The following is a 27269-nucleotide window of genomic DNA, read 5'->3' on the forward strand; positions in this document are numbered from 1 at the left end:
AACAAGGCCAAAGTGTCATAGTCCATTACTTTCTGAATTAAAACATGAACAATACATTCAAAAATTAAAAAAAAACATAATAATTAATTATTGAATTAATACTCCATGCCATGCATTTGTTCTCCCCATTGAAGTTGAGTAGAGATGCACTCCAGGCACGACCTCCACTCTTCATGTGGATTCCCGACAGTCAATAATAGGAAATTCCCATAACCTTCTGCTGCTGTACTGAACTCCGTGAGGTTAGTGCCAGAGAACTTAGTTCGTTCCCCATTGCCCAATTACTGACAGGAAATTACCAAATTCCAGAATAGAAACATGAAGGTTCCTGACAGCTACGTGGGGAAATGTTGCCAGTTCAGACAACATTGTACTGCAAAAGCCAAGGCATTCTGTTTTATCTTACAGATCTGTTGTTTCTACAAGCAAGCCTCCTGTATTTTTCACGCTACTGAGTTTGGGAGGTTAGCTTCTGAGTCACAAATTCTAGCTTCCCCATTAATATCTAAGTGTCTTTGTATGAGCCTTACCTCCACAATTCTTGTTATGGTAGCAAGATTCTTTCTGACTTGGAAAAGGCGTTGCGCCGGAGCAGGTGTCTGGCCTTCCTTCCGTGATGTCCCATTTTGATAAATTATGAGGGGTTTATCCTTAAACAAACTAAGCAAATGAGTAGGCTCCTTCCCTTGGGTCACGCGAACCTTTAGAAGAAAACAAATAATACTCTAATTCAGATTGATGAATGCCATATTTCAAAATATTTTGGTGATTTGCATTCAGGTTATTTAAGTTCAATGGCAATTATAGTCCTTATAATCGAAATTGTGATTAACCTGAGAGAAGTTTATAAAATTATGAGAGGCATTGATAAGCTAGACAGTCATAACCTTTTACCCCAGAATGAAATGACTAGAGGACATAGGTTCAAGGTAAGAGGGGCAAAGTTTAAAGGAGATGTGCAGGGCAAGCTTTTTGCAAAGAGACTGGTGGGTGCCTTGAATGGACTGCTTGGGCTGATGGTAGAGGCAGATACAATAATGGCATTTAAGAGCATTTGGATAGACATGTGGATTTACAGGGAATGGAGGGAAATGGATCACATACAAGCAGAGATTTATTTAACTTGAATCATGTTTGACACGGACATTGTGGGCTGAAGAGCCTGTTCGTGTCCTGTACTGTTCTATATTGTAAGCTATAATGCACTCAAAACCTAATATGTCAACTAATGTATTAAATCATTTATTTACATTCAACTTTTTGGACAAATTACTCATTATTTGAGGGTAACTTGACATATGTTCTTCACATATCCACAGACGCTGCATTAGTCAAAGCCAGGTCCAACTTATTTAAAAAGCCAACTCGATTGATTACAGTTTGGATTAGGCCTCAACTGGGTTTGTTATTTCGAAATGGGTTCTTTGGTTTGAATTATATTTTATCAACTAATAACACCGTGAATGATGGAATTGTCAAGAGAAACAGCCGCACTCTCTGATATTTGATATGTTTGCACAATGGTAGTGAATCAGCCGTGTTGCAAAGTCGATGAAGAACTTAATGTCTTCAAACAAACCTGGTAGTACCTTAAGAGTTGGTGTTCTCATAATTCTCTGGAAACTATACCAATGAAGTTACAGATAAAGAAACTGCAACTGAAATAGCTGGCCAATTGGTCTACAATGAAAATGAACTATATTGAGGCATGTGAGAAATGTACCACTATGTGTAGAGCTGAGGAGCTTGTTCGAATATATTAGGTAGAAGAGATAATTCTGATATTCATACACCTGTAATTAAATTGTAAGATTGCATCATATATCCTGAATAAATTTTTCCTTGGGAAATAATATAAATGAATTTTGATCAATTGGATGAAAAGATTATAGTTATTAAAAGACCAGTGTCCCTGATTAAAATAAATGTGACGGGTACATTTATAATTATCTTTTCATTAAAATGCAGGATGAACATCGGCACTAAAGTAGCTGTTACAAAGGATAAAGAGAATTTACACTAGATTCACTGCGGAAGTCATTACTGGCATAATTAAAACAGAATGATGAATAGCATCTGTATTAGCAATGAATAAACAATCCAAACTAAACTGTTCCGTGCCAACCCAAACAATGTCAGTTAATTTGGATAAAAGACAAGGATTTGCTTTGTCCCAGAAGTTTATTTGACATCACAAAGCAGATCAGCCCTGCAATTTGTTGGACTACAGCAAGGATAGCCTGCTGCACCGTTAATGCATCCAGCACGATGTACACATGTGGAGAGGAGCAGGTGAGGAGTGAAATGAAAGGTCATCTATTCTTGGGAGAAAGGGAAGGATGTTGGAAGATGAGTGAAATACAATCAAGAGAAGACCAACAGCCTCCCGATGGAGACAAATGAATGGTGCACTTGTCAGGGTCAGTAAGATGAATGAGAAACATGCCAGCTGATAGCACAATAAGAAAAATTTTGCAAAGAATATTCAGCCTGCAATTTACTTTAATGCTATGATATTCTAAATAATAATGGTGATGACTTAGTTATCCAAAGATGAGGATTTGTAAATTAATTTTCTTTTGCTGTAATGCTCCATACCAACACTAGCAGTGTGTTGCAGGTTTTAGTCAGATAAAGCAGTAACCATGGACAAATGGCAGGATTCAAGAGGAAATAAAGCGGGAAGTGGAGTTGTACCCAACTGAAGTACCTTTTTTTTAAATCAGCCCTTATGGTTCATCAGATTCACTGATCACATTTCATACGGTGTGCGAGCAATTTTACAGATCTGTCTATATTGCTACAGAATTATTGGACAGAAAGTCATGGCAGGCACATTGTAGCTACATTTCTGATTGCTGTTCTGAATGAGAGGACTCATTTTCAGAATCTAAACCGCATTATATAGTCAAATTTAATCATATGTAACCTCAATTGTTCACCTTTGTACACCATTTTACTTTTTTTCCCCTTACATATTAAACACACACAAAATGAACAATTTCAGGCACCTAATATTTATGTTTAAAGTGGCTGTGAAACTGTAAAAAAATGTTTTTAATCATGCGCACATATGTCATAAATGCCTCTTAAATAGTTGTTAAGTATCCAAACATGGGATATGGGATTCATAGCCTTTGAGCAGCAAATTACTGGAATTTAGCATTTAATGCATTGACAACAGCAATGAGCACAAATTGCCACAGTAACCTTTCTTCTTCCATTTACAAGCAACATTGATTTTTATACGTTCACAATAACATCTCCCAAGTATAAAAACCTTGGTAATGGCCTGAATCTAATCTTTTATTAAAGTAATAAATACAAGTAAGCATCATATGATCATAGTTTATTTCCTGGTAATTGCTGTGTTTGATTTTATGTTGTGATAGAGTTTGAGGCTGGTCAGCTTTATATTGGATCATATTTTAAAATCCTTCAGACAGTTGGCTCTGCTCTGCCAGCATTTTAAAGTTCCACAGCCTCATTAAATATAAAGACTGGGCGCTGGAATTTGATCATTTTGTAATTCCATACCTGGGCATATATAGCATTGAGAATTATGTGTTTTTGGTTCATGGCTGCAAAGATCTAATGCATTATGTGATTGTAGCGATAAGTCCTGTTTTCCATGCAAACATTCGTACTGCTAGATCATATGATCTAGCCTCTTTCAAGTCTCATGGTGGTGGTGGAAGGAGATCGGACGGGTACATTTAGAGTGATGGGAAGGTGGTCACTGGAGCAGAAGATTTATTGCGGATGATTCCCATAGGGTGATAGAGACATACAGCTGGGCCCCAACTTGTCCATGCCAACCAAGATGCCCTATCTAAGCTTGTTCCATTTGCCTGAGTTTAACCCATGACCCACTAAACCTTTATATAACTGTCAAAATATATTTTAAATGTTATTGTACCTGCCTTAACCACCTCCTATGGATGTTTGAGAAGACACAAAGTGCTGGATTAACTTAACGGGTCAGGTGGTATCTCTGCAGAGCATGGACTGAGGATGCTTTGTGTCAGTACCCTTCTTGCACTCAACTATGGCAGCTAAATCCATACATGTACCACCCTCTGTGTGAATGTTGCACCTCAAATTGCTGTTGAATCTTTCCCCTTTCAAGTTAAACCCGTGGCCTTTATTCCCCAAGGGCTGAATACAGACTGTGCATTCACCCTGTCTATGTCGTATGGTTAGGAGAAACCTGAAGTGGGCCTGAGAGAACACTGGAGAATCAGAGATGTTTAGGAGTGGTAGTAGGTGATTATTGAATAGCCAAACTAATGAAGATAGCCAAGTAGAAATTCAGAGAGGTTAGCAAGAATTTTAAGGATAGTTATAGTGAGGTGATAGAATCGCGTAGATTGGTAATTGATTGAAGAGAGCTTCAAGGGATCATGGAGGACATTGAGTGAGGGTTTGGCCTGATCTGGGCTTGCAGTTGGTACCCACACAATTAGTGATAGCTCCTTTAAATAATGGAGGAACAGCTGGTCTTGAACAACTGCTGACCGTGAATTGTGGTTAAAAAACATTGGATAAATCATGTCACATCAGCATTGTGCAGCCAGTGGTGTTACTATCTATGCCCAGCAGCCTCTGTATGCATGAGTACCATGTGGATACAAAACTACACTATAAGTGATGGAAGCAAGCTACAGGTGCACAGAATGTGTGATGAAACTTCCAATGAAATTCCTTTGCCCATTCCATGAAACCATTTAGTTGTATTTCCAGCCCTGGGATTTCTTTTATGAAGAGATTCATTTATAAATTACACTCCTAATCTTTAAAATAATGCAAAGCCGCCAGTGCTTATTGGTATACATTAACACAATTTGTAGTAATGGCAAGTACATGTAGGATTACAATTCAAGCATTTGCTTAAAGGCTTACCTGAACTGCTCTCCCACCAAGTGATTGGTCGAGATTGACTGTAAGGAATGCTGACATAGTGAGCTCATCTTTTGTAGTACTGGATCCTTGCCTGAAATAAATCATGGATCTGATTATAAATGAGAACATGGAATGCAAATTTAAAACAATTTCGAGGGGACAGTGAATCCATCTACAGGCCACAGTTAATCCACTGCTAAAATATTGTGGATTAGAATTATAATTTGAAACAGGCAATGTTAATTCATTGCAGATCTTTCCCAATTTTAATTCCCATTGAATTCAATAGGAACTGTGGGAGATATCGTGATTTTGCATTTAGAGTTTAGAGATACAGCATGGAAGCAGGACCTTCGACCCATTTACTCCCCAACAATCATTGATCAGCCGTGCACGCTAGTTCTACGTTTTCCCACTTTTGCATCCACTCCCTTCACATTGGGGATAATTTTAAAGAAGCCAATTATCCTACAAACCCGTACATCTTTGGGATGTGGAAGGAAACTGGAGCACTCGGAGGAAACCTACACGGTCACAGGAAGAATGCTAAAACCGCACAGACAGCACCCAAGATCATAATCGAATTCAGGTGTTTGGCATTGTGTGGCAGCAGCTCTACCAGATGCGCCATTGTGCTGCCCAATAGCTGAATAGCTAACACGCATTTGACAATATCATCAGTGTGTACGTGTCTGTGAAAGTGTGTGTGTATACATGAATGAACTGACCCCTAAGACCAGGACATTGGGCAACAGCAGCGTCTGGTGTCCACACCACCAGCAAAACATTTTGGTACAGAGAGGAAGGGGTAAGAATGTTACAACATAAGTCCTCTGCTGTAGAAGAGTAAAGATTTTTTGATCAAGGCAATCGTTTTAAATTCCCTATATTATTGAAGAACAGCTTCAAATTAAAATAGAATGTTGCCTTGTTGTGGGAGGCAAAATAAATATCATTAATTAGTTAGGTCTCTAATGGAAGCTATAAGTGGAAGTTTTGAAATATTGAGTAAATGATTGCACGTTTTTGTTATAATTTCCAGTTTGGCTGTTAGACAAAGACACTCGCTATGTTCAAGTGGCAACTATGGGATCTCATTTCAGGCTTACAGTATCTTTCACAGCAAAACAGACCAGCTTCAATTTTGATTAAAAATATTCCCAGATAGAATGACTCTATTATTCTGTTCAATTCCATCTTCGTAATTTGGATATTATCGACCTTTCAAAGAAACTTATGAATATTGCTATGCACCTGTTATTAAACACATACAATGGATCACCACGTGTGCAGAATAATGCCGTGCAGAGACGAAAATAGAGTGAAGCATAAAAATAGCAGGAACCTCTAATTAAGAATCTGTGAGAATGCATGGTGAAGAACAATAATAATTAGGTTGAAATAATTAACCACTTCTAAAATGTAGAATCCATACTGAGCGGCCAACATCTTGAAAAATCTCTCAATACTTTGGATTTAATTTGAGTAATAAAGCCTGGATATCATACTGTGCCTCATTTGTGGGCTGTGATGGAAAATTTAAGTAGCGGGCTTGGAAACACGCAATGCATGTACAATTGGTGAAAGAAAGCACAAGCAGCAAAATTCAATCACGATCGGCTCTGTGCCTGTAACACGAAATACATATTTGTTTCAAAGCTGCAGCGATATTGCATTAAACATGAAAAAAAGGCTCTTTTAAAAGTTCCTTATAACATTATTTATTTGTTAAACATATATTAAGGGATATTGAGTGGCCTTGTATATCGATTAAGGCACAGATCAGCCAGGATACAACTAATGTAGGGACGGGCTTGAGGAACTAAACGGCTTACTCCTGTACCCATCTTCCTGTGGTGTGGAAAGGTGCTTTAAAAATTCTTCTCTGAGTTCTTCATATACACATGGCAGTAAAGATTTATTTTGATCTGTAACAGAGTAAAGATTGTGCCACATTGTCCACCAGGCGTTGATGAGTGGAATAGCAGCTGTACAGGTAATATGGAGCTGATAAAATTTTAACCACTGCTCAGGCCAAATGTCTACATTGCAGCGCAATGATGTAAACCATATCTGTGAAGTCTGGCCCACATAATTGGCTTTAAAGCTGTAACTGGGACGTGGTTCACAACTCCCCAGTTTCCTCATTCATCCAGTCTCAGAGAAAGTTGTTTCTGAAGCAATACTTCATATACCTTTGACAATGTACAGGTACACACTGCCATTTCTCCCAGGGAAATATCTGCTTCAGGAGTAGTTGATAGTCCCAGCAGTTATCAGACAACTGAATCATCCTACCACAACCAGAGAGCAGTGCTACCTCTTTGGTGACCCTCGGACTATCCTTGATGGGACTTTGCTGGCTTTACCTTGCACAGTAGGTGAATTGAGGACAAGACGACATATGTTTAAGTAAGAAGAGGGGAAAGGTATATGGAACAAGCTGCCAGAGTAGGTAGTTGAGGCAGATACTATCCCAATGTTTAATAAACAGTTAGACAGGTGCATGGATAGGACAGGTTTGGAAGGATATGGACCAAACGCGGGCAGGTGGGATGAATGTAGCTGAGACATGTTGGCCGGTGTGGGAAAGTTGTGCCGAAGGGCCTGTTTCCGCACTCTGGTGACAGCACCCCGAGTATTATTGCTTATTCTGTGATGTTCATTCCAAAGATCAGCAGAAAATGTAACACAAAACCACAACATCTAAATCTGAGGAAATAATTTTGTAGAGGAGTTTATAGTCTCGACCCGAAACGTCACCCATTCCTTCTCTCCAGAGATGCTGCCTGTCCCGCTGAATTACTCCAGCTTTTTCTGTCTATTATAGATTGATCAGGTCAGTTTATATTCTGTTCATTTAGCATTGCATATTGTCAAATAGTTCTCATCGAATTATGGATGCTATCTTGAAATATGGACTGTAAGTACAAATGTACAGGAAGGAACTGCAGATGCCGGTTTATACCGAAGATAGACACAAAATGCTGGATTAACTCAGCGGGACAGGCAGCATCTCTGGAGAGAAGGATTGGGTGACATTTCAGCTCAAGACCGTTCTTCAGACTTTTCAAGTTCAAGTTCAAGTTTACATTTATTGTCACTGTACCAATTGGTACAGCGAGATTTGGGTTGCCGTACAGCCATACAAATAAATAGAACACAACACACGATAGAATTCAACATAAACATCCCCGCACAGCGGAATCAATGCTTCCCAATGTGAGGGAAGGCAATAAAAGTTCAGTCCACTTCCTCTATGCTCATCCATGGTCGGGGCCTATTGAGGCCTCTGCAGTCACCGCAATGGCGACCCAATGTTCATGCCCTCTCGCCGGATGATGGAACTCCGGCGTCGGAAGAACACTCTCAGCGGCTTGGAGTTCCGAATTGGCCGCTTCCTACCGGAGACCAAGGCTCCCGAAGTCCACAGGTCGAGCTGGGCGGAACTTCACACAGCAATCCTTGGCGAATGATCACAGGGCCCCGCGTTGTTAAAGTCCACGCCGCCCGCGGCTGGAAGCTCCGCAGACCACAGCTCCACGGTGTTCAAGTCGGCTGTCCCAGCATTCCAGAGTTCAACACGGCGACCTCGGTAAGGCATCATCCACTCCGCGATGCCACTTCAGTGCTGGGCCGCTGCTGAAGCTGAAGCTCTGGCCGGTTTCCGGCAGGATAGGCCGCACCAATCCAGATGTAGGCCATGCGGAGGGGGCGAAGATGCGGTTCGGAGGACAGATGCATCCTCGACTAGGTAGTGACTGAGAAAACAGATTCCCCATCCCCCACATAAAAAGACTACAAGACCTCCAAAACAAAACTTTTAGACTAAAAAATAAAAAAAAGAATGAAAGGACGAACAGCTGCAGGCATGGCTGCCATACTCAACGGCGCCACCTCATGATCGAATGTTTGATTAACTTTCAGCCACAGGTGAAAAATGTTTGGAGCCATTGCCCTGGAGCCTTGAAAATGTGAGACTTGATCTACAAGGAGCAGATATTCACAAATTGTTTAATCGTATAAGTAAACAAATATCTTAGTGGATATGGAATACTCAAGCTCTGTCATATTACTAAGTGATTATTAAGTAAAAACATATTACTTAAGAATAGCAAAATTCAGAATTCAAATTTGTAATATGAATGTCACTAAATTCAATAATTTAATATCAATAAACATTGAATGTGCACATTGTGGTATATGAAGCTCAAAGGTTCAAAGGTATTTTATTGTCACGTTTACCAATTAAGGTACAGTGAAACTTGAAGCTGTAATAAGGAATAATAATCCTTAGATCAGAGCTGAGAGAAATTTATAGATAGTTATAAATATCTTCTTGGTTCTTGGTTACTTGGTCCTCCAAAATATTCCAACTGGAATTTAAACTGGAGGTGGTGAAGGGAGGGATTAAGCCAGAAAGGGTTATTGGGAAGAAAGTGCTACTTTAAATTTAGTTGCATCTGGTTGGGTAACTATAGTTTGGTGGAGATTATTCCATGCTTTAATTGTGCGTGGGAAGAACGAATTGCTGTACACATCTGTCTTTGTAGCTGGGATCACAAATTGGATCGAATGGATCGAATCTGTTAAATGTATTGGCATAAGTGCTTTAAAATATGCCTAATCTTAAAATTAATATATAAATCCAATATTTAAAAGGCAACATTTCAGATGATTGAAGCAATGAACCATACAATTGATGGTTGTAAATTAAACTAGATTTAAACATTTAAATATGTCTGTTGGATTTATTTCAGCAATACATGAATGTAGAGAGAAAAGGGTAAAGCTTAACCAGAAACTCTTCACTTATTCCCTTAGTTTTGTCTAAACTCAGATGTTAAATATTTTTTTTAAATTGCAAATCTCCCATCTGAACATCCAATTGATATGTTATTTATTGGGAAGTTTTATTGGGAAAAAATGTTTCAATTTTTATTGATTTTATCATCTTTTAAACCCGTACTCATTGTTGCTGCTGTTTCATTCATTATGAGTGTGTTTTTTATTCCCATTGCTAGCTGGTTTCTTCAGTAGATGCTCTGGGGTTATGGCAGATGTCAAATGTTCAAAGTGGTCCATGCTGCTCATTTCTCCACTCCCTGTCACAAGGTCACTTGTAATGGGCATGGCAGACTAAGTAAGAGTCTTCGTGCCCCAAGGAAGAAGTATTCCATCTGGTAGCTTCACTTAGAACTGACAAAATGCATTATAATGAGGCTGATGTATATTATACTTCCAAAAATGGAAACTGCAAGATTTCGCCTCAGTGCTCTGCAAAACCCAAATGCAGAAAATATAAGGTTTGCTTTCAAGTCTGTGCAATTGCAAGAACTATTGAAATTCCATACTGAAGGATTTCATTTGTTGCACTTTCATTTGGTGTTTTATTTACTTCCAGTTTCATCTCGTTCCTTGGCCTATTTTGCCCTGCAGTCCCATGGGGTTGTCCATTCAAAATAATTCATTCTTCATCTCTGAGTTTGAGAAGACTTTTAAACCCTGAAGTTGTCAAATCTGATTCCTGATTGATGCAGTGTCTCGACCATAATTGTCACCCATCCCTCTGCCTCCATAAAAAAGGACACAAAGTGCTGGAATAACTCACTGCGCCAGGTTGCATCTCTGGATAGGTGACTTTTTGGATCGAGACCAACCAGCAACAGCTGTTCCTTGTGTCTATATTCCTCTGCCTTAACAGATACGTCCTGACCTGCTGATTTCCTCCAGCATTTTGCTCTTTGTTTCTGAGTCCTGTCCTGCCTATGAACCCTTCCTATCCATATATCTGTCCAAAAGTATTTTGAAATCATATTTTTTTTCTGTTTCTGCAGTTTCCTCTGACAGCTCATTCCAGATGCAGAATTAAAGTGGTTACCTCTGAGGTTGTTCTTAAATCTCTCCTCTGTTAAGTCTATCCCGCCTATTTTTAGTTTTAGTGTTTTAGAGATACAGTTTGGAAACATGCCCTTCAGCCTACCGAGTGTGTGCTGACCAGAGATCCCCACACACTTACACCATCCTACACACATTAGGGACAATTGTACAATTATACCAATACGTCTGTACGTCTTTGGAGCATGGCAGGAAACCGGAGATCCCTGAGAAAACCCACGCAAGTCACGTGCAGAATGTACAAACTTCATACCGATAGGGTTGAACCTGCGTCCCTGGTGCTGTAAGGCAGCAAGCAACTTCAAAGAAAACAATTTCTCCACTCCTACTTAAAATAAACATTAATGACACAGCTGTATAATGCTCGGGTCTGATAACCTAATATTGTCGTGCCTTCGATGTGACAACTCGTCAACAATTTTAATTTATCGATGCTTTGCAACTTGACTTGTAGTAACCTTACTTTCTGGCAATGGGACTTTTTGGTTGATTAGACAATAGACGCAGGAGTAGGCCATTCGGCCCTTCGAGCCAGTTTACTGTAACAAATGTTCTACTATTCTAATCAACCTGATAATAATCTATAAGCAAATGATCCCTTTGGTCAGGGAGCAACTGTTGAATGAGAAACAGTATGTTTCAGATCAAAGACATGACCTGAGATACTGAGTGTTTCTTGCATTTTCTGTTTTATTTTATATCTTACACACCTGCTTATAATTGTTTTTCAATCGCTTTTTTTCACCTTGATATCACACAGTCAAACATTGGGGTAGACTTATTCCTGCACCAGGCAGCGAGGTCATTAAAACAATGGTAAAAGCTCACTGCTGACACTTTGTTCATAATCTACTACATGCCATATTGAATTTTCTGAGCATAATTAATTGACGTTGTTATTTTTACCATTTTTATCAACTGTTATAATATTTTTCTGGTAAAGACTGACTAGGTCAACCTTGTGATGCAATTCAGACTGCTTAAAGTAACAGAAGCCAAATGTTGAAAGAAAACTTGTGCAAGCTTCCCCATAAATTGACACAACATGATCTGTCGTCATGGGGAAACTCAGCTCAAATGAAGCAAATCTGATTTTTTAGATCGCATTAATTTGTACTACTATTTACCAGTGGCTTATCTCAACAGTGAAACATAGCTATTCTCACCAAATATGGCTTTCCATGGTGAATAGACTTACAACATGTCAGAATAAAACTTTTGAAATTAATCATTTGGAGAGATATTTGAGTTGGTATACACACCAGGTATAAATAATCTGTCCCGATTTGTATGTATAAAGAATGATGTAACAATCTCCGCCGTAAAATTGTCCGTATGTAGCAGGGTCGACCGGGATCCGCCCGTTGCTCTCAACTCGCCAAATCTTGAACAAGAGAAAAATGTGAAGTAAAGTCAGAACTTCCATGCCTTCAATAAATGGCAGCATGCAGCTTTAAATAGACTCAGTTAATCGAACGGTCGTAGGAAGCTGCTGGTCATCTATGTTATACTACATATGAACATTTTGCAAAAATAAAAACCATTTTCCGTTTATCTACTGCACACACATCATCATATCACAAAGTACCACCAATCGTGAATTGCTTTTGAATTGTAGTCACTGCTGCCATGAATCAAGAAAAATAATGTCAAAATAAATAGCACAAACAACCCATGGGATGATTTTAACAGTTCACACCAGCAGGAATTGGGCAGCAGCAGCACCAGAAGTCTCTGTTTTATCCCTCACTCAATTTCCCATAACCTGAGGACATTCTGTGGAGTTAAACCCACTGGCTCTTGGATGAGGCAATGAACTGTCATTTCTTCTTTCAGCTGAATATAAAAGATTCGACAAACAGCATTGGCCATGCATGAGGAGTTAAACCCATTGGCTCTTGGATGAGACAATTAACTGTCTTATTTATTCTTTCAGCTGAATATAAAAGATTCTACAAACAGCATTGACCATGCATGAGGAGCTTTCCTGGTAATTTCTGATGAAAATCATTAACTTGAAATGTAGTCTTTGTTTCTCTCTTCACATATACTTTCTGACTTGCTGAATACCTCCAGAACTTTTTGAGCTTTGTGTGTTGGCAAAGTTGATCCCCATGTTCAATAGCGGGAAAATAAATATTCTAAGCAGTACATTGCAACCTGTGTGCATTGTCCTGGTATTATTTTGTCTGGCTCATTTATCTACAGTATATTACTTGAGAGATTACTTTTCAAGAAAAGGATATAATTGACTAAGCTCACTGGAATGTTCAAAGATCATAAAAGGATCAATATGTGCAACAAAACAAGTGTGGTGGATAGAAATGGGCAGTCGATATTTTGGATCAACACCTTTCATCTCGACTAAAAGAGTAGAGGGGCACAACTCCAAAGAGTAGAGGGGAAGTGGCAATTCCCGCCAATGTGTGCACATTTTTTCTCTTTGCAATGTGTTTGTCATTTTAACAATGAGGTGAAGAACAATATCCTCTGGTCCTATACAGTCCTGTTCCCCTTGAGTTGCTCGAGCTGTTCCTGCAGACACAATAGTGCAGTTACTGAATACCTGTTCTTAGGAGAAGCAAGTGATGTAGGCAAATGCCCATGACTGCTCTGTTGAGACTGTGCAATGAACAAAAGGTAAATGCAAACTCATTTCTTTGACAATGAAGCTTGTGAAAGCTTACCAAAGTAGCAAACTATAGGGTGTTCCAAAGGATCAGCATTGGCAGCCTCGTATAACCTTGTGGCTAGGAAACTGTGGCTATGATCCTGACCTCCATGGACAAAATAATCCAGGATACATGTGAAGTTGGTCTGAGGTCACAGTAGATCCAAGTTAGGACAAAGATTCAGCCTGAATGTTGTCTATTTAAATAGTACGGTATCAGAGCAAACAATGTTAGTACAAGCTTGTGAGTATGTAAGGACTGTTATTACTCAGACTAATGAGGCTGAAAATCTCATCGCATGTTAATACTGCATGTTGCACTATTGTTGATGCACTCTGGCAAACATGGTGGTGAGAAATGTAATAATCCTGTCAAAAGTCCGGATTGAATATCCTGATAGATGCAACAAGACTCAGAAATGGGCACAGAATTGCCCTTCTTCAGGTGACCAATTTTCAACGCCACAAATGTTATTTTTGGAGTTGTGAAACCATATTTCTATCTCCATTCCTTCCAGGTAAAATACTTTTATAATTTAATTGGTAACATAAGTAATTAACTAATCATCAAGTTAGACAGCTGCATACATCACATATCCACATTTGCCAGTATGACAAATACAAATAACATAGTAAGTAAAGTAGATAATACCATTAAATTAAATATATATTAATAGTTTGAGTGAATCGCACAACTGTGGCAGATAGGTTTCAATGAGGGCAGATTTGAGGTTATTGATTTGGATCTAGAAAGATTGAAGTTATGCCCTTTTATGGTGAGAAGCACGATACAAAGAGACTTTGGTTGCAAATTTTGTGTAAGGATAATAACGTCATAGTTAATTATATAGCATGGAAATGAGCCTATTGGCTCAATTCATCTATCCCCACCAAATTATCTACTTGAATTAGTTCCTCTTGCCTGTGTTTGGCCCATATCCTTCCAAACCATTCCTAGCCATGTACCCATCTATATGTGTTTCAAACATTGTAATTGTATCCACCACTACAGCTTCTTCTAGCAGCTCATTCCATACACCCACCACCTTGTGAAAACATTGCCTCTCACATCCCTTTTAAATCTTGCCCCTCTCACCTGACACCTATGCCACATGATAACAAAACAAAATGAATGGGGCACTTTCAGAAGAGATAAAATGAATTGGGGGAAATGATCTTGAGAAGAATTGAAAAGAACGTATGGATGTTTGCATCATCCATCTTAAGATTACTCTTGTGGAATTCTCTGAATTTGAATGTGAGTCGTTCCACCATTTTTCATACCAATCCAACACATTCTGCTTTGAATGGGGATTGTAAGTTTACCTCTGTTTGTCCAGAACCATTATCGACCATGTTATGGTTGGCAGCCATTTGAGGGCAGCTGTGCAGTTTGGAGGCATCAAATTCAATCTGCTTGATTTTGGCAATTGTCTCAGTGACATATACTTTTCCGAAACCCTCGCTCTGATCCAAATCTTTCCAATTCTTAAAGAACTGTTTGAAGGTTGGTGTTTCTCCTCCTGCGGGAAGAACTTGGATCTGCAGTGAGAAATACAGCTTTAATTTCCTCTGGTAGAAATTTAACAAACGACGACAGCTGAAATTTTACTGGCCCCTTTACCTTTGCAGATTCTCAGTGTGTTTGTTGTTCAAGCCATCCCTTTACTGCTGCTTCGGTTGATTGGATTCAACACAGAACAGTCAAAATGGAATGGAACCAAGATGGTGCCCAACCCAGGCTATTCTTTGTGTACTAGTCACACACTAGGCTCTGCAATCATGCATATCAACCGCTCCACTCTTTTAAATTTCTACTAATGACTAATGACTAAAAATTGTGTCAATAGCTGAGCACGGTTTGCGTTGTTCCAGTGAGCAATCTTACTTTTGTCATGTTAGCTAACCTTGTCTCTGAGTGGCTTAGTACAAACTCCTGCCAAATGAGGGAGTATCTTGCACTGTAATTCAAAACTAACTACCACCCTCATAGTGGCAGAATCCAGATCTCGAGCAAGAATGTGAGTTCGAATCAAAGTCAGGAATGAAATGTTGAACTGGAGATCAAAGAATTTAACATGAGGCCCCACACGTTGTAACCATTCACAATGTCTGGTCAAGTATATGGATAGTGCTATGACTTAGTTTAACCAAACTCTCTGCATAACTTTCCAAATTATCTTCAGTTCAGGATGACTTGTGCCAGGAAATGTGAAAATATAGCCCTGTGCATTACCGATTCTCACACCCAGTTTCCTCTTCTGGAATGAAGGGATTTTACCTTGCAACAGTATACATAGAAACATAGAAACATAGAAAACAGGTGCAGGAGTAGGCCATTCGGCCCTTCGAGAGTGCACCGCCATTCGATATGATCATGGCTGATCATCCAACTCAGTATCCCGTACCTGCCTTCTCTCCATACCCCCTGATCCCTTTAGCCACAAGGGTCACATCCAACTCCCTCTTAAATATACCCAATGAACTGGCCTCAACTACCTTCTGTGGCAGAGAATTCCAGAGATTCACCACTCTCTGTGTGAAAAAATGTTTTCCTCATCTCGGTCCTAAAGGATTTCCCCCTTATCCTTAAACTGTGACCCCTTGTTCTGGTCTTCCCCAACATCGGGAACAATCTTCCTGCATCTAGCCTGTCCAACCCCTTAAGAATTTTGTAAGTTTCTATAAGATCCCCCCCTCAATCTTCTAAATTCTAGCGAATACAAACCGAGTCTATCCAGTCTTTCTTCATATGAAAGTCCTGACATCCCAGGAATCAGTCTGGTGAACTTTCTCTGTACTCCCTCTATGGCAAGAATGTCCTTCCTCAGATTAGGAGACCAAAACTGTACGCAATACTCCAGGTGTGGTCTCACCAAGACCCTGTACAACTGCAGTAGAACTTTCCTGCTCCTATACTCAAATCCTTTTGCTATGAATGCTAACATACCATTTGCCTTCTTCACTGCCTGCTGCACCTGCATGCCTACTTTTAATGACTGGTGTACCATGACACCCAGGTCTCGTTGCATCTCCCCCTTTCCTAATCGGCCACCATTCAGATAATAGTCTACTTTCCTGTTTTTGCCACCAAAGTGGATAACCTCACATTTATCCACATTATACTGCACCTGCCATGCATTTGCCCACTCACCCAGCCTATCCAAGTCACCTTGCAGCCTCCTAGCATCCTCCTCACAGCTAACACTGCCCCCCAGCTTCGTGTCATCCGCAAACTTGGAGATGTTTCATTCAATTCCCTCGTCCAAATCATTAATATATATCGTAAATAGCCGGGGTCCCAGCACTGAGCCTCGCGGTACCCCACTAGTCACTGCCTGCCATTGTGAAAAGGACCCGTTTACTCCTACTTTTTGCTTCCTGTCTGCCAGACAGTTCTCTATCCACATCAATACTGAACCCCCAATGCCGTGTGCTTTAAGTTTGTATACTAATCTCTTATGTGGGACCTTGTTGAAAGCCTTCTGAAAGTCCAGATATAACACATCCACTGGTTATCCCCTATCCACTCTACTAGTTACATCCTCGAAAAATTCTATAAGATTCGTCAGACATGATTTACCTTTCATAAATCCATGCTGACTTTGTGCAATGATTTCACCACTTTCCAAATGTGCTGCTATCCCATCTTTAATAACTGATTCTAGCAGTTTCCCCACTACCGATGTTAGACTAACTGGTCTGTAATTCCCCGTTTCCTCTCTCCCTCCCTTTTTAAAAAGTGGGGTTACATTAGCTAACCTCCAATCCTCAGGAACTACTCCAGAATCTAAAGAGTTTTGAAAAATTATCACTAATGCATCCACTATTTCTGGGGCTACTTCCTTAAGTACTCTGGGATGCAGCCTATCTGGCCCTGGGGATTTATCGGCTTTTAATGCATTCAATTTACCTAACACCACTTCCCGGCTAACCTGGATTTCACTCAGTTCCTCCATCTCATTTGACCCCCGGTCCCCTGCTATTTCCGGCAGATTATTTATGTCTTCCTTAGTGAAGACAGAACCAAAGTAGTTATTCAATTGGTCTGTAATGTCCTTGTTCCCCATGATCAATTCACCTGTTTCTGACTGCAAGTGACCTACATTTGTTTTAACTAATCTTTTTCTCTTCACATATCTATAAAAGCTTTTGCAGTCCGTTTTTATGTTCCCTGCCAGTTTTCTTTCATAATCTATTTTCCCTTTCCTAATTAAGCCCTTTGTCCTCCTCTGCTGGACTCTGAATTTCCCCGAGTCCTCTGGTAGGCTGCTTTTTCTGGCTAATTTGTACGCTTCATCTTTTGTTTTGATACTATCCCTGATTTCCCTTGTTATCCATGGATGCACTACCTTCCCTGATTTATTTTTTTGCCAAACTGGGATGAACAATTGTTGTAGTTCATCCATGCAGTCTTTAAATGCCTTCCATTGCATATCCACCATCAACCCATTAAGAATCAATTGCCAGTCTATCTTGGCCAATTCACGTCTCATACCCTCAAAGTTACCTTTCTTTAAGTTCAGGACCCTTGTTTCTGAATTAACAATATAAAAATGTATTTACTAAATAAACACATTTCAACCTAAATAGAATAGTTAATTACCAATTAAAAATGTTCTTTAACAAACTATAAGTAATCAGATACTATAATACAGATTATATAGTGTGAAGCTCCAATATATGAAATTACTAGTATAAAAACTGCAGCATATTTTCTGCTAAATTCACATAAGCACAGACCAGGCATTCTTTCTCAATTAAATGTATTTCTTTTTCATATGTAATGGAAAAATGAAGCTACAAATTCTAATGTATCTTCCTTTGGACACTAGAATTGATGGTGATTAAATTTGCAGTTCAATCTATTTGATCACGGTAGATTTGACACAACATCAGTCTTTTTTTCTCTTTCATGCAATTTACAACTTTGTTTTATTTTATCTGAAATGTCTACCAAACCAGCATTGTTTTCATTGCAAGGTGTATGTTGAATTGAAACATCTGTCAATTATTTTTTTTACATGCCATAGATGGTTGCTTTTACAATATAGCAATGAGATTAAATACAATTTAAAATACACCCATTGAGTTATCAAGGAAATAATAAGTGTTTCCCAGACACTACCTGTATCGTATATTGTCCTTCAAGCAAATCTACCTAATGGAGTAGCTGAACTGCATTTGAAAATCTCTTACCTGACTATTAGATGGGTAGCCCATTTTTGCTATGAATTCCTCAGCAGTCTTCATAGCTGCTTTCCTCTCCTCTGGGTTAGCATTTTTACCTAAGTACCAAAATATTTCCTTGTTAAAAACAGCATGTGAAAAGTCGCAAATTGCATTTGATTTCATTTGCAATTGAATGTTTGTCTTCAGTGATGTTATCATTTGTACAACTTTAATACCTTTTTCATTCACTTTAATGTAGTAGACATGTTTATTACAATCAACCATATGATAAATTTCCAATTATACTAAGAGCTAAAACTATTCTAATTTATCTCAACTCTTATAGGAATGTTTTCATTGTGTCATTTATTCGGCTGAGATGAAAAGTAATCATGCAAAATGCTTGATTACCAAATCCAACCATTATTATTTATTTGAACATAATGCAAAAACAGGTATAGTAATCCATTCGGTCATTTACCTAAACTAGAGATCTTATAGAACATAGAACAGTACAATACAGGAATGGGCTCACAATGTTTGTGCCAAACATAATGCCAAGATAAACTAATCTCTCTGCCTGCACAAAGTAAACTCATCACATCTCCCTCCATTCTCTGCACATTCATGTGCCTATCTAAAAGCCTATCTAAAAGCCTCCTAAAACCCACTATCTTATCTTATCTGTTTAATGTGGCCAAATCTAAGGCTTAAGAAATGGTGCATGGGGTCACTTCAAACTATGGCATAGCTCACTCATGCAGAACATTGGCTTACTTAGGGCATTGACTTGAAATGGACATTTTTAACCACCCCATAGCAAATGAGGATCTTTACCTTTCACCATTTATTCACGAGTCACGAGAGATAATAAAAAATCAACATTTTCCTATATTCCAACTAACCTGCATGGCTTGAAAGCAAATTATAGGATTTGCCTTGATAAATCAACTCAGTTTCAGTTAGTCAGTCCTTAACATTGAATCTGGTTCTAGAGACCACATCCAGTAAAACCCAAATGGCTTTGTACATATGTTGAGCAGATTATCTACTGTTTCCTCAAAATGTAATGACATTGATTTCAGGAATTGCTATTTTGTGCTTTTTTTAATGAAATTATAATGATTTTGCATGCATATATTTGAAACCAATAAAAATGGCAACACACTGAGGGTGCAGTTCAATTAATGTCCCCTTGGTGGTGCTGCTGACAACAAAGGCTTTCCATGGCTCTCTGGCACCACCAAATGGTAGTTACAAACATTGCTTCAGATTCCAGCATCTGAAATCTCTTGTGTCTATTTGCAAAGTTATTGAAATATCTCCATACACTCAACCCCAAACTTTTACGCAGCTTCATTGTCCTTTCATGGCTCTGTGGGATGAATCAGATTGGAGGTCTTTTGAAAGTTCGCCACTGTCAAAAGCCTTGGAAAGTCTGAGGAAAGATCCCGACCGGAAACGCCACCCATCTTTTTTCCTCAAGAGATACTGCCTGACCCGCTGACTTACTCCAGCACTTTGTGTTTATCTTAAGTATAAACCAGCATCTGCAGATCCTTTCTGCATAAAAGCCTTTGTAACTTCTTATAAAATATTTGACAATCAGAGCCACTTCAAATCCATTCAACTGTATTTAAATATATAAAAATCCCCCAAAATCCTTAAAAAACTAGAAATGAGTTAAGGTTATATTATGAAAAGTTAAAACATATATATAAACAAGGTCAGCAAATCTGAGGCACTTGTGAAATGCATCCAGCCCCTCAGATTTTGTGTTGCGTCCCCTCAACTCAGTGGTAAGTCTAATAGCAAAACAGCACGTTAGCTGAGCCGATATCTGACTTCCAGCATGTCCCTAACTTCCTCACTTCAATGCTCAGGTGTGCAAGTCTGAGAGTCGCTGAAGATCGAGGAGGATGTGGTCAATGATTTTCATAGAACATCTGGGCAGATGAACACTTAGACCATGGGACTCTGGGGCCAAACTGGATTGTTAATTTAGTTTAGTTTCATTTAGTTTAGTTTCACTTGTACTGAAGTACAGTGAAAAGCCTTTGTTGTCACCTGTACCGAGGTACTGTGAATAACTGTCAGGGTGTGCTAATCAATCAGAGGAAAGGCAATACATGATTACAATTGAGCCATTCATAGGGTACATGATAAAGGAATAATGTTTAGTGCAAGACAAAGCTAGTAAAGTCTGATCAAAGATAGTCCGAAGGACTCCAATGAGATAGATAGTGGTTTAGGACTGCACTCTAGTTGTGGTAGGATAATATAATATTTATTACATGTCATTTGAACCTCAGTGAGGTGCAAACAAAACTCAGTTGCTTGATAACAGCTGGGAAGAAAATGTCCGTGAATCTGGAGGAGTGCGTTTTCACACTTCTATCCCTTTTGCCCGATGGGAGAGGGGAGCTTGGGTGCGACTCATCCTTGATTATGCTGCTGGCCTTGTTGAGGCAGCATGATTGGGTACCTATACATAACACTATCATTTTAAATGTACAAATGAAGCCTCAAGGACACAGATGTGAAATTGGTCTCCTTGTGCATCTTCCCAGGAGCTGGACATGACTCCACAAATCAGTGATTGGAAACCAAAGATGAATTGCAGATGCTGGAAGTCTGAAGTAAGAATAGAAAATTATGGAAACACTCAACAGGCCCTGCAGCATCTCTGGAAGGGGAAACTGAGTTAATGGTTCTGGTCAAAAACCCTTGGTCAGAGCTGTGAAAATGAGAACACAAGTTAGTTTTAAGTTGCAGAGCTAGTGTGGGGGGCACGGATAGGAGAAAGAAAATATTTCTGACATGTTTGCTCAGATTTACACAGAAGTACAGCTGGTATAGCTGCTGCCCCAGAGTGCCAGAGACCTGGCTTCGATTCTGTCCCTGGGTACTGTCTGTGTGGAGTCTGTATGTTCTCCCTGAGAGCACGTGGGTTTCCTCCAGGTGGTCAGGTTTCCTCCCACATCCCAAAGATGGCGGGTGCTGTAAATTCCCCTTAGTGGGTGGGTAAATTAATGAGAAGGTAGGATAATATAGAATTTTTGTGAATGGGAACTGGCTGGTCAGTGTGAATTGAATGGGCCAAAGGGCCTGTTTCCATGCTGTATCTTTCAATGATTCAATCATTCAATGATTCAGTGAAAGGTACACCGAGTCCGCACCGACCAGTGATTCCTGCACACTATCCTACACTAGGGACATTTTTTACATTCATACCAAGCCAATTAGCCTACAAACCTGCATGTCTTTGGAGTGTGGGAGGAAAACGAAGTTCTTGAAGAAAACCCATGCAGGTCATGTGGAGAACGTACAAACTCCGTACAGACAAGCACCCGCCGCTAGGATCGAACACGGCTCTCTGGTGCTGTGAGCGCTGTAAGGCAGCAACTACCGCTGCACCCTAAGTTTTCCCAATGTTTATGGAGCCACTGTTTAATAGGGTAATCAGATTCAGATTCAGATTCAATTTTAATTGTCATTGTCAGTGTACAGTACAGAGACAACGAAATGCATAATCAGGGCATGCCTTGATTTTTCCTTAACTGTGGCTTTCCCTGTACCATTGCTGACAGAGCCTAGACCCCATCTCATCTATTTCCATACCTCTACTCTCACCTCTTTTCTCCTGGCAAGGCTAAAATGTCAATTATTTTTCATTTTACAGATGCCGGAGTGCTTGTGGTATTTTTTGTTTCATCAAATCGGGTTCATCACAGAAAAATAGTTGGATGATCATCCCAATTGGTTGAGGTCATTATCAATTATTACCATAGGGTCTGAACCAGTATACATAGTAAATATAATCGACACACGATTTATCTGCAAATTATACATAAAACATTAGTATAAATCAATTTTCTGGAATAAAATGTTTGCTGGAGAACCAATTTATAATTTACACACTTCAATGCCAGTGTCCACATGAATTACAGATTTTTAAATAAAGCTCAAAAAATCAATTTGAAGAAAGGCCAGATGAGCCTTTCTTCTGTATTATTAAAATGCATACCCTTCCAAACAAATATCTTTCTATCTGCTCCGTTGTCCAGTATGAAACACTCCTCATTCAAAAGCATATCAGGTGAGAAAGGGTTTTCTGATGACACGAGTGACACTTTCATCGACCCACTGGCATCTGAGACCTGAAGGAACAAGACATTATACATTATACCTTTCATCACTATCTGCTGATATATGTTTGCAATATTCTTTTAATTTATCCTTAAACCAATGCAAAGATCAACAGATAAATCCATGTTCATAAGTTCATAAGTTATTGGAGCAGGAGTAGGTAATTTGGCCCATCAAGTCTACTCCACCATTCAATCATGGCTGATCCATCTTTCCCTCTCAACCCCATTCCCTTGCCTTCTCCCCATAACCCCTGGCAACCGTACTAATCAAGAATCTGTCGATCTCTGCCTTAAAAATATCCATTGAGTTGATCTCCACAGCCTTCTGCAGCAATAAATTCCACAGATTCACCACCTCTGACTAAAGAAATGCTGCCTCATCTCCTTTCTAAAGGTATGTCCTTTTATTCTGAATTTATGGCCTCTGATCCTAGAATCTCCCACTAGAGGAAACATCCTCTCCACGTCCACTCTATCCAGGCCTTCAACTATTTGGTAAGTTTGAATTAGGTCCCCCTCATGCTTCCAAACTCCAGCAAGTACAGGCCCAGTGCCGTCAAATGCTCATTATATGTTAACCCAATAATTCCTGGGATCATTCTCGTAAACCTCCTCTGGACCCCCTCCAATGCCATCACATCTTTCCTCAGATATGGGGCCCAAAACTGCTCACAATACTCCAAATGCGGTCTGACTATTGCCCTCTAAAGCCTCAGCAGTACATCCTTACAAAATTCTCAACAGTACCAACTTACAAAATTCTTAAGGGGTTGGACAGGCTAGATGCAGGAAGATTGCTCCCGATGTTGGGGAAGTCCAGGACAAGGGGTCACAGCTTAAGAATAAGGGGGAAATCCTTTAAAACCGAGATGAGAAGAACTTTTTTCACACAGAGAGTGGTGAATCTCTGGAACACCCTGCCACAGAGGGTAGTCGAGGACAGTTCATTGGCTATATTTAAGAGGGAGTTAGATGTGGCCCTTGTGGCTAAGGGGATCAGAGGGTATGGAGAGAAGGCAGGTACGGGATACTGAGTTGGATGATCAGCCATGATCATATTGAATGGCGGTGCAGGCTCGAAGGGCCGAATGGCCTACTCCTGCACCTAATTTCTATGTTTCTATGTTTCTATCCCTGGTTTTATATTCTAGTCCTCTCAATATAAATGCCAGCATTACATTTCCAATGTTTTAAAGGATTTCATGCAGTATTTTTTTAAATGTTTAACTCAGCTATACATATTAGCGTTAGGGTGATTGTACAATGAGGAAGTTATCATATTAGAGATCCAGAGATCCAAGTTCAAATCCCACCATAGAAGTGTGGAATTTAAATGCAGGTAATAAACCCTAACTATAATTAAAGTTGTGCGGCAGACAATTTTTAGTGTGTGACTTTCCTCCTTCTAAAATATAATTTAATACATTTCCAAACTGCTGTAAAATAAATCCATGTTTGTCATAATAATTTAAACCCTTCCCTTCTGTTACACTAAAACAAACAAATAGATACCTTAATTATTACAGAAACAGGGCAGCCAAAGCCATTTAATAAAAGACCATTTGGCCAGGCTGCCACTAGCCAATAGCTAATGTTTGTTACCAAGAACACCAAGTCAAATTTAGAACATGTTTTTTCTCTGACTAATATATTGTTGGTAGCACCCAGTGTGCAGCAGGCCATAAATCTGCAGGCCACACGAAGGGTACATTTCTAGATCACTACAACTAAGGTGCAGATTTACTTGCAATCAAAATTGATTTGGGAGGCAAATGAACTGGTAGATTGTTCAAAACTCATTGTTCTCAATGAAAAACAAAATCAGGGGTAATCGGCGGCCACGGTGGAGCAGCGGTGAAGTAGCTGCCTTACAGCACTTGCAGCGCCAGAGACCTTGATCCCGACTACAGGTGCTGTCTGTACGGAGTTTGTACATTCTCCCCATGACCTTGTGAGTTTTCACCGAGATCTTTGGTTTCTTCCCACACTCCAAAGACGTACAGGTTGTAGGTTAATTGGCTTGGTGTATGTGTAAAAATTGTATGTAGGATAGTGTTAGTGTGCGGGGATCGCTGCTTGGTGAGGACTTGGTGGACCAAAATTGAAATAAAAAGAGGCCTGTAATTGTGGTAGTTGTGGCTCGTACTGAGATACGAGACCAGTGCATTCCCTTCTGCTTCTGCAATCCTGCAACTAAGAGCGGAGCCTGGTAGTCTGCCGTTTGTTTTATCACCAATGATAACAATGTTGGCAGTAATTTTTACATGATTATTACCTTCTCCATACTCACACTGGGTGGCTGAAATTCCTGATCTAAATATGCTCCTCATTATAGACATTTGCTCTAAACCATTATTTGCGAACATTTCAAATGTGACGTCTGTACATTGCCATTCATTGAAACTACCCCGGCATGTCAGCGTAGTGAATACAAACTCTAAAAGAGGCATGGGTGGGAGGCAAAATGGAGTGAATACCATGTAGAGTTTTGCAATCTTCCTGTTTGATACATCAGCAACAACATCTTCATCATCGTTCCCTTCCTTCAGCTCGGGTTTGGTACCAAGGACCTGCAAGAGAAAAATACTGTTTTTAACGTGGCATTTCTAAAATTAGAACTCCAGGGCAAACTATCAGCAAAATAAATATTTCAAGGTAGTTATGATCAGGATGTGCCTATTCTGTGTGAGGGTGTGTCAGGGGTCAAGGAAAGAGTGTTCACATCACGGACCTGTTTCCACCAATCTTTCCACCACCACGCACAAGAAGCACAAGAAGCGACAAGACAGACACCATTGTATGCAGATGCCGAGAAGTGTGTTCAGCTTTGGCTGAACAACTTCTAATCTTGTGTGTGGACTCGATACGAAGAAGAAGCCTGGTCTCTTAAATATTATTTAGCATGCAGCGAAAAGTAGGATAAAACTAAAACAACATCTGCCTGACAATGGTGAACATCAGGCATGTTTTAGGATATTGCGGAACACAAAAGACATTTCCACTTTAAAGATAGGACTGATTTTCTGACTCCTGAATTTCACTAAATGCTAACAATTATTACTACATCTTCGTTATTCTGACATGGTGTTTTTACTCAAACCTTTCATAAGCATTTTTATGTACTGTCAGATTAGTGTGTATGTGGTGTGTGCGATGTGTGTATGTGTATACATGTGTATATGTGTGTGTTGTGTGTCTGGGTGTGCTGTGTGTGCCATGTGTATGTGTGTGAGGGTTTGTGTGTGTGTATATGCATGTTATGTGTGCATATGTGTGTGTGAGTGGTATGTGTGTTGTGTGTATGTATGTGTGCATTTGTGTGTGTACATGTGTGTATCAGTGTGTACGTATATGTCACTGTGTGTGTGGTATATGTGTGTTATGAGTGAGTGTGTGTGTGTGTGTTTGTATTTAGGTATCTGTGCGGCTCACTAGCAGAATGTACCAGTCATTTGCCTACACCATGCAGGCAGGCTCAGCCAACATTTTGATGCACAGGCCTCATTAGATTCCAACTGAGAAGTGGTCTCGGTGTTCAGCTGGCCAGGGAACCACTGAGTATATAAGGTAGGATGTCATGTTACAATTGTACATGTTAATGAGGCCATATTCAGAGTATTGTGCTCAATTTTGGTCAACCTGTTATAGAAAAGATGTTGTTAAGCTGGAAAGGGTGCAGAGAAGATTTACAAGGATGATTCCAGGACTTGAGAGCCTGAGCTTTGGGGAGAGGTTGAACAAACTAGAATTGTATTCCTTGGAGCACAGGAGGATGAGGGTGATCTTACAGAGGTGTATTAGATCATAAAGGGAATAGATAGGGTAGATACATTTAGTCTTCTATCCAGCGTAGGGGATTAAAAAAAACAGGTCTGATAGGGAGGAGATTTAACAGGAACCCGTGGGGCAGTTTTTTCATACAGTGGGTGAGTGGTATGGGGAATGTGCTGTCAGAGGAGATAGCTGAGGCAGGTATGATAACAACATTTAAAAGACATTTGGACAGGTACATGGATATAGAGGGATTTAGGCCAAACGCGGGCAGGTGGGACAAGTGTAGATGGGGCATCTTGGTCAGCATGGACAAGTTAGGCTGAAGGGCCTGTTTCCGTGCTGCATGACTCTATGACTCTTGACCAAATGAGATGTTGGTGATAGTTGCAGGGAGTTTTGTATAAGGATAATTGGTGGGATGGAGGCTTGTGGGGTACAGTAGATGCTGATGGCACCTATTGTGGGTTGTGAAGCCAGACAGAAATACCCAATTCCTTTAGACTTCCCAAAAAAAGAAAAATTTCAAAATGAGTCAAAAATGACAAAATTTCTACATGGACAGGCAGATAGCCTTGACAACATTCATTTTTTACTCCCTCAAATTACTTGTAGACCACACTCATTGTAATTTTCCTCCTCAGTCCTTGAAAGACATTGGAATTCAAATCCACTGTACATCTCAAAGCTGGGAAACTGTTTTC

The 27269-nt window shown here is 39.7% G+C and overlaps 1 protein-coding gene across 1 annotated transcript in view; it reads right to left on the bottom strand.

Annotated features, from left to right (window-relative positions):
- scin (scinderin) overlaps positions 1 to 27269 on the bottom strand; it is a 103364-nt gene that overhangs the window by 16155 nt on the left and 59940 nt on the right. Inside the window, exons 5-11 of the mRNA XM_033045651.1 lie at positions 25272 to 25364; positions 22671 to 22803; positions 18671 to 18759; positions 14798 to 15013; positions 12063 to 12184; positions 4903 to 4993; positions 531 to 701 (exon numbers count right to left, since the gene is read on the bottom strand). Of these exons, the coding sequence (XP_032901542.1) occupies positions 531 to 701; positions 4903 to 4993; positions 12063 to 12184; positions 14798 to 15013; positions 18671 to 18759; positions 22671 to 22803; positions 25272 to 25364 (915 nt within the window). The remainder of the gene's footprint in view (positions 1 to 530; positions 702 to 4902; positions 4994 to 12062; positions 12185 to 14797; positions 15014 to 18670; positions 18760 to 22670; positions 22804 to 25271; positions 25365 to 27269) is intronic.

The sequence above is a fragment of the Amblyraja radiata genome, chromosome 2 (genome assembly GCF_010909765.2).
Source record: "Amblyraja radiata isolate CabotCenter1 chromosome 2, sAmbRad1.1.pri, whole genome shotgun sequence".
Taxonomy (NCBI): domain Eukaryota; kingdom Metazoa; phylum Chordata; class Chondrichthyes; order Rajiformes; family Rajidae; genus Amblyraja; species Amblyraja radiata.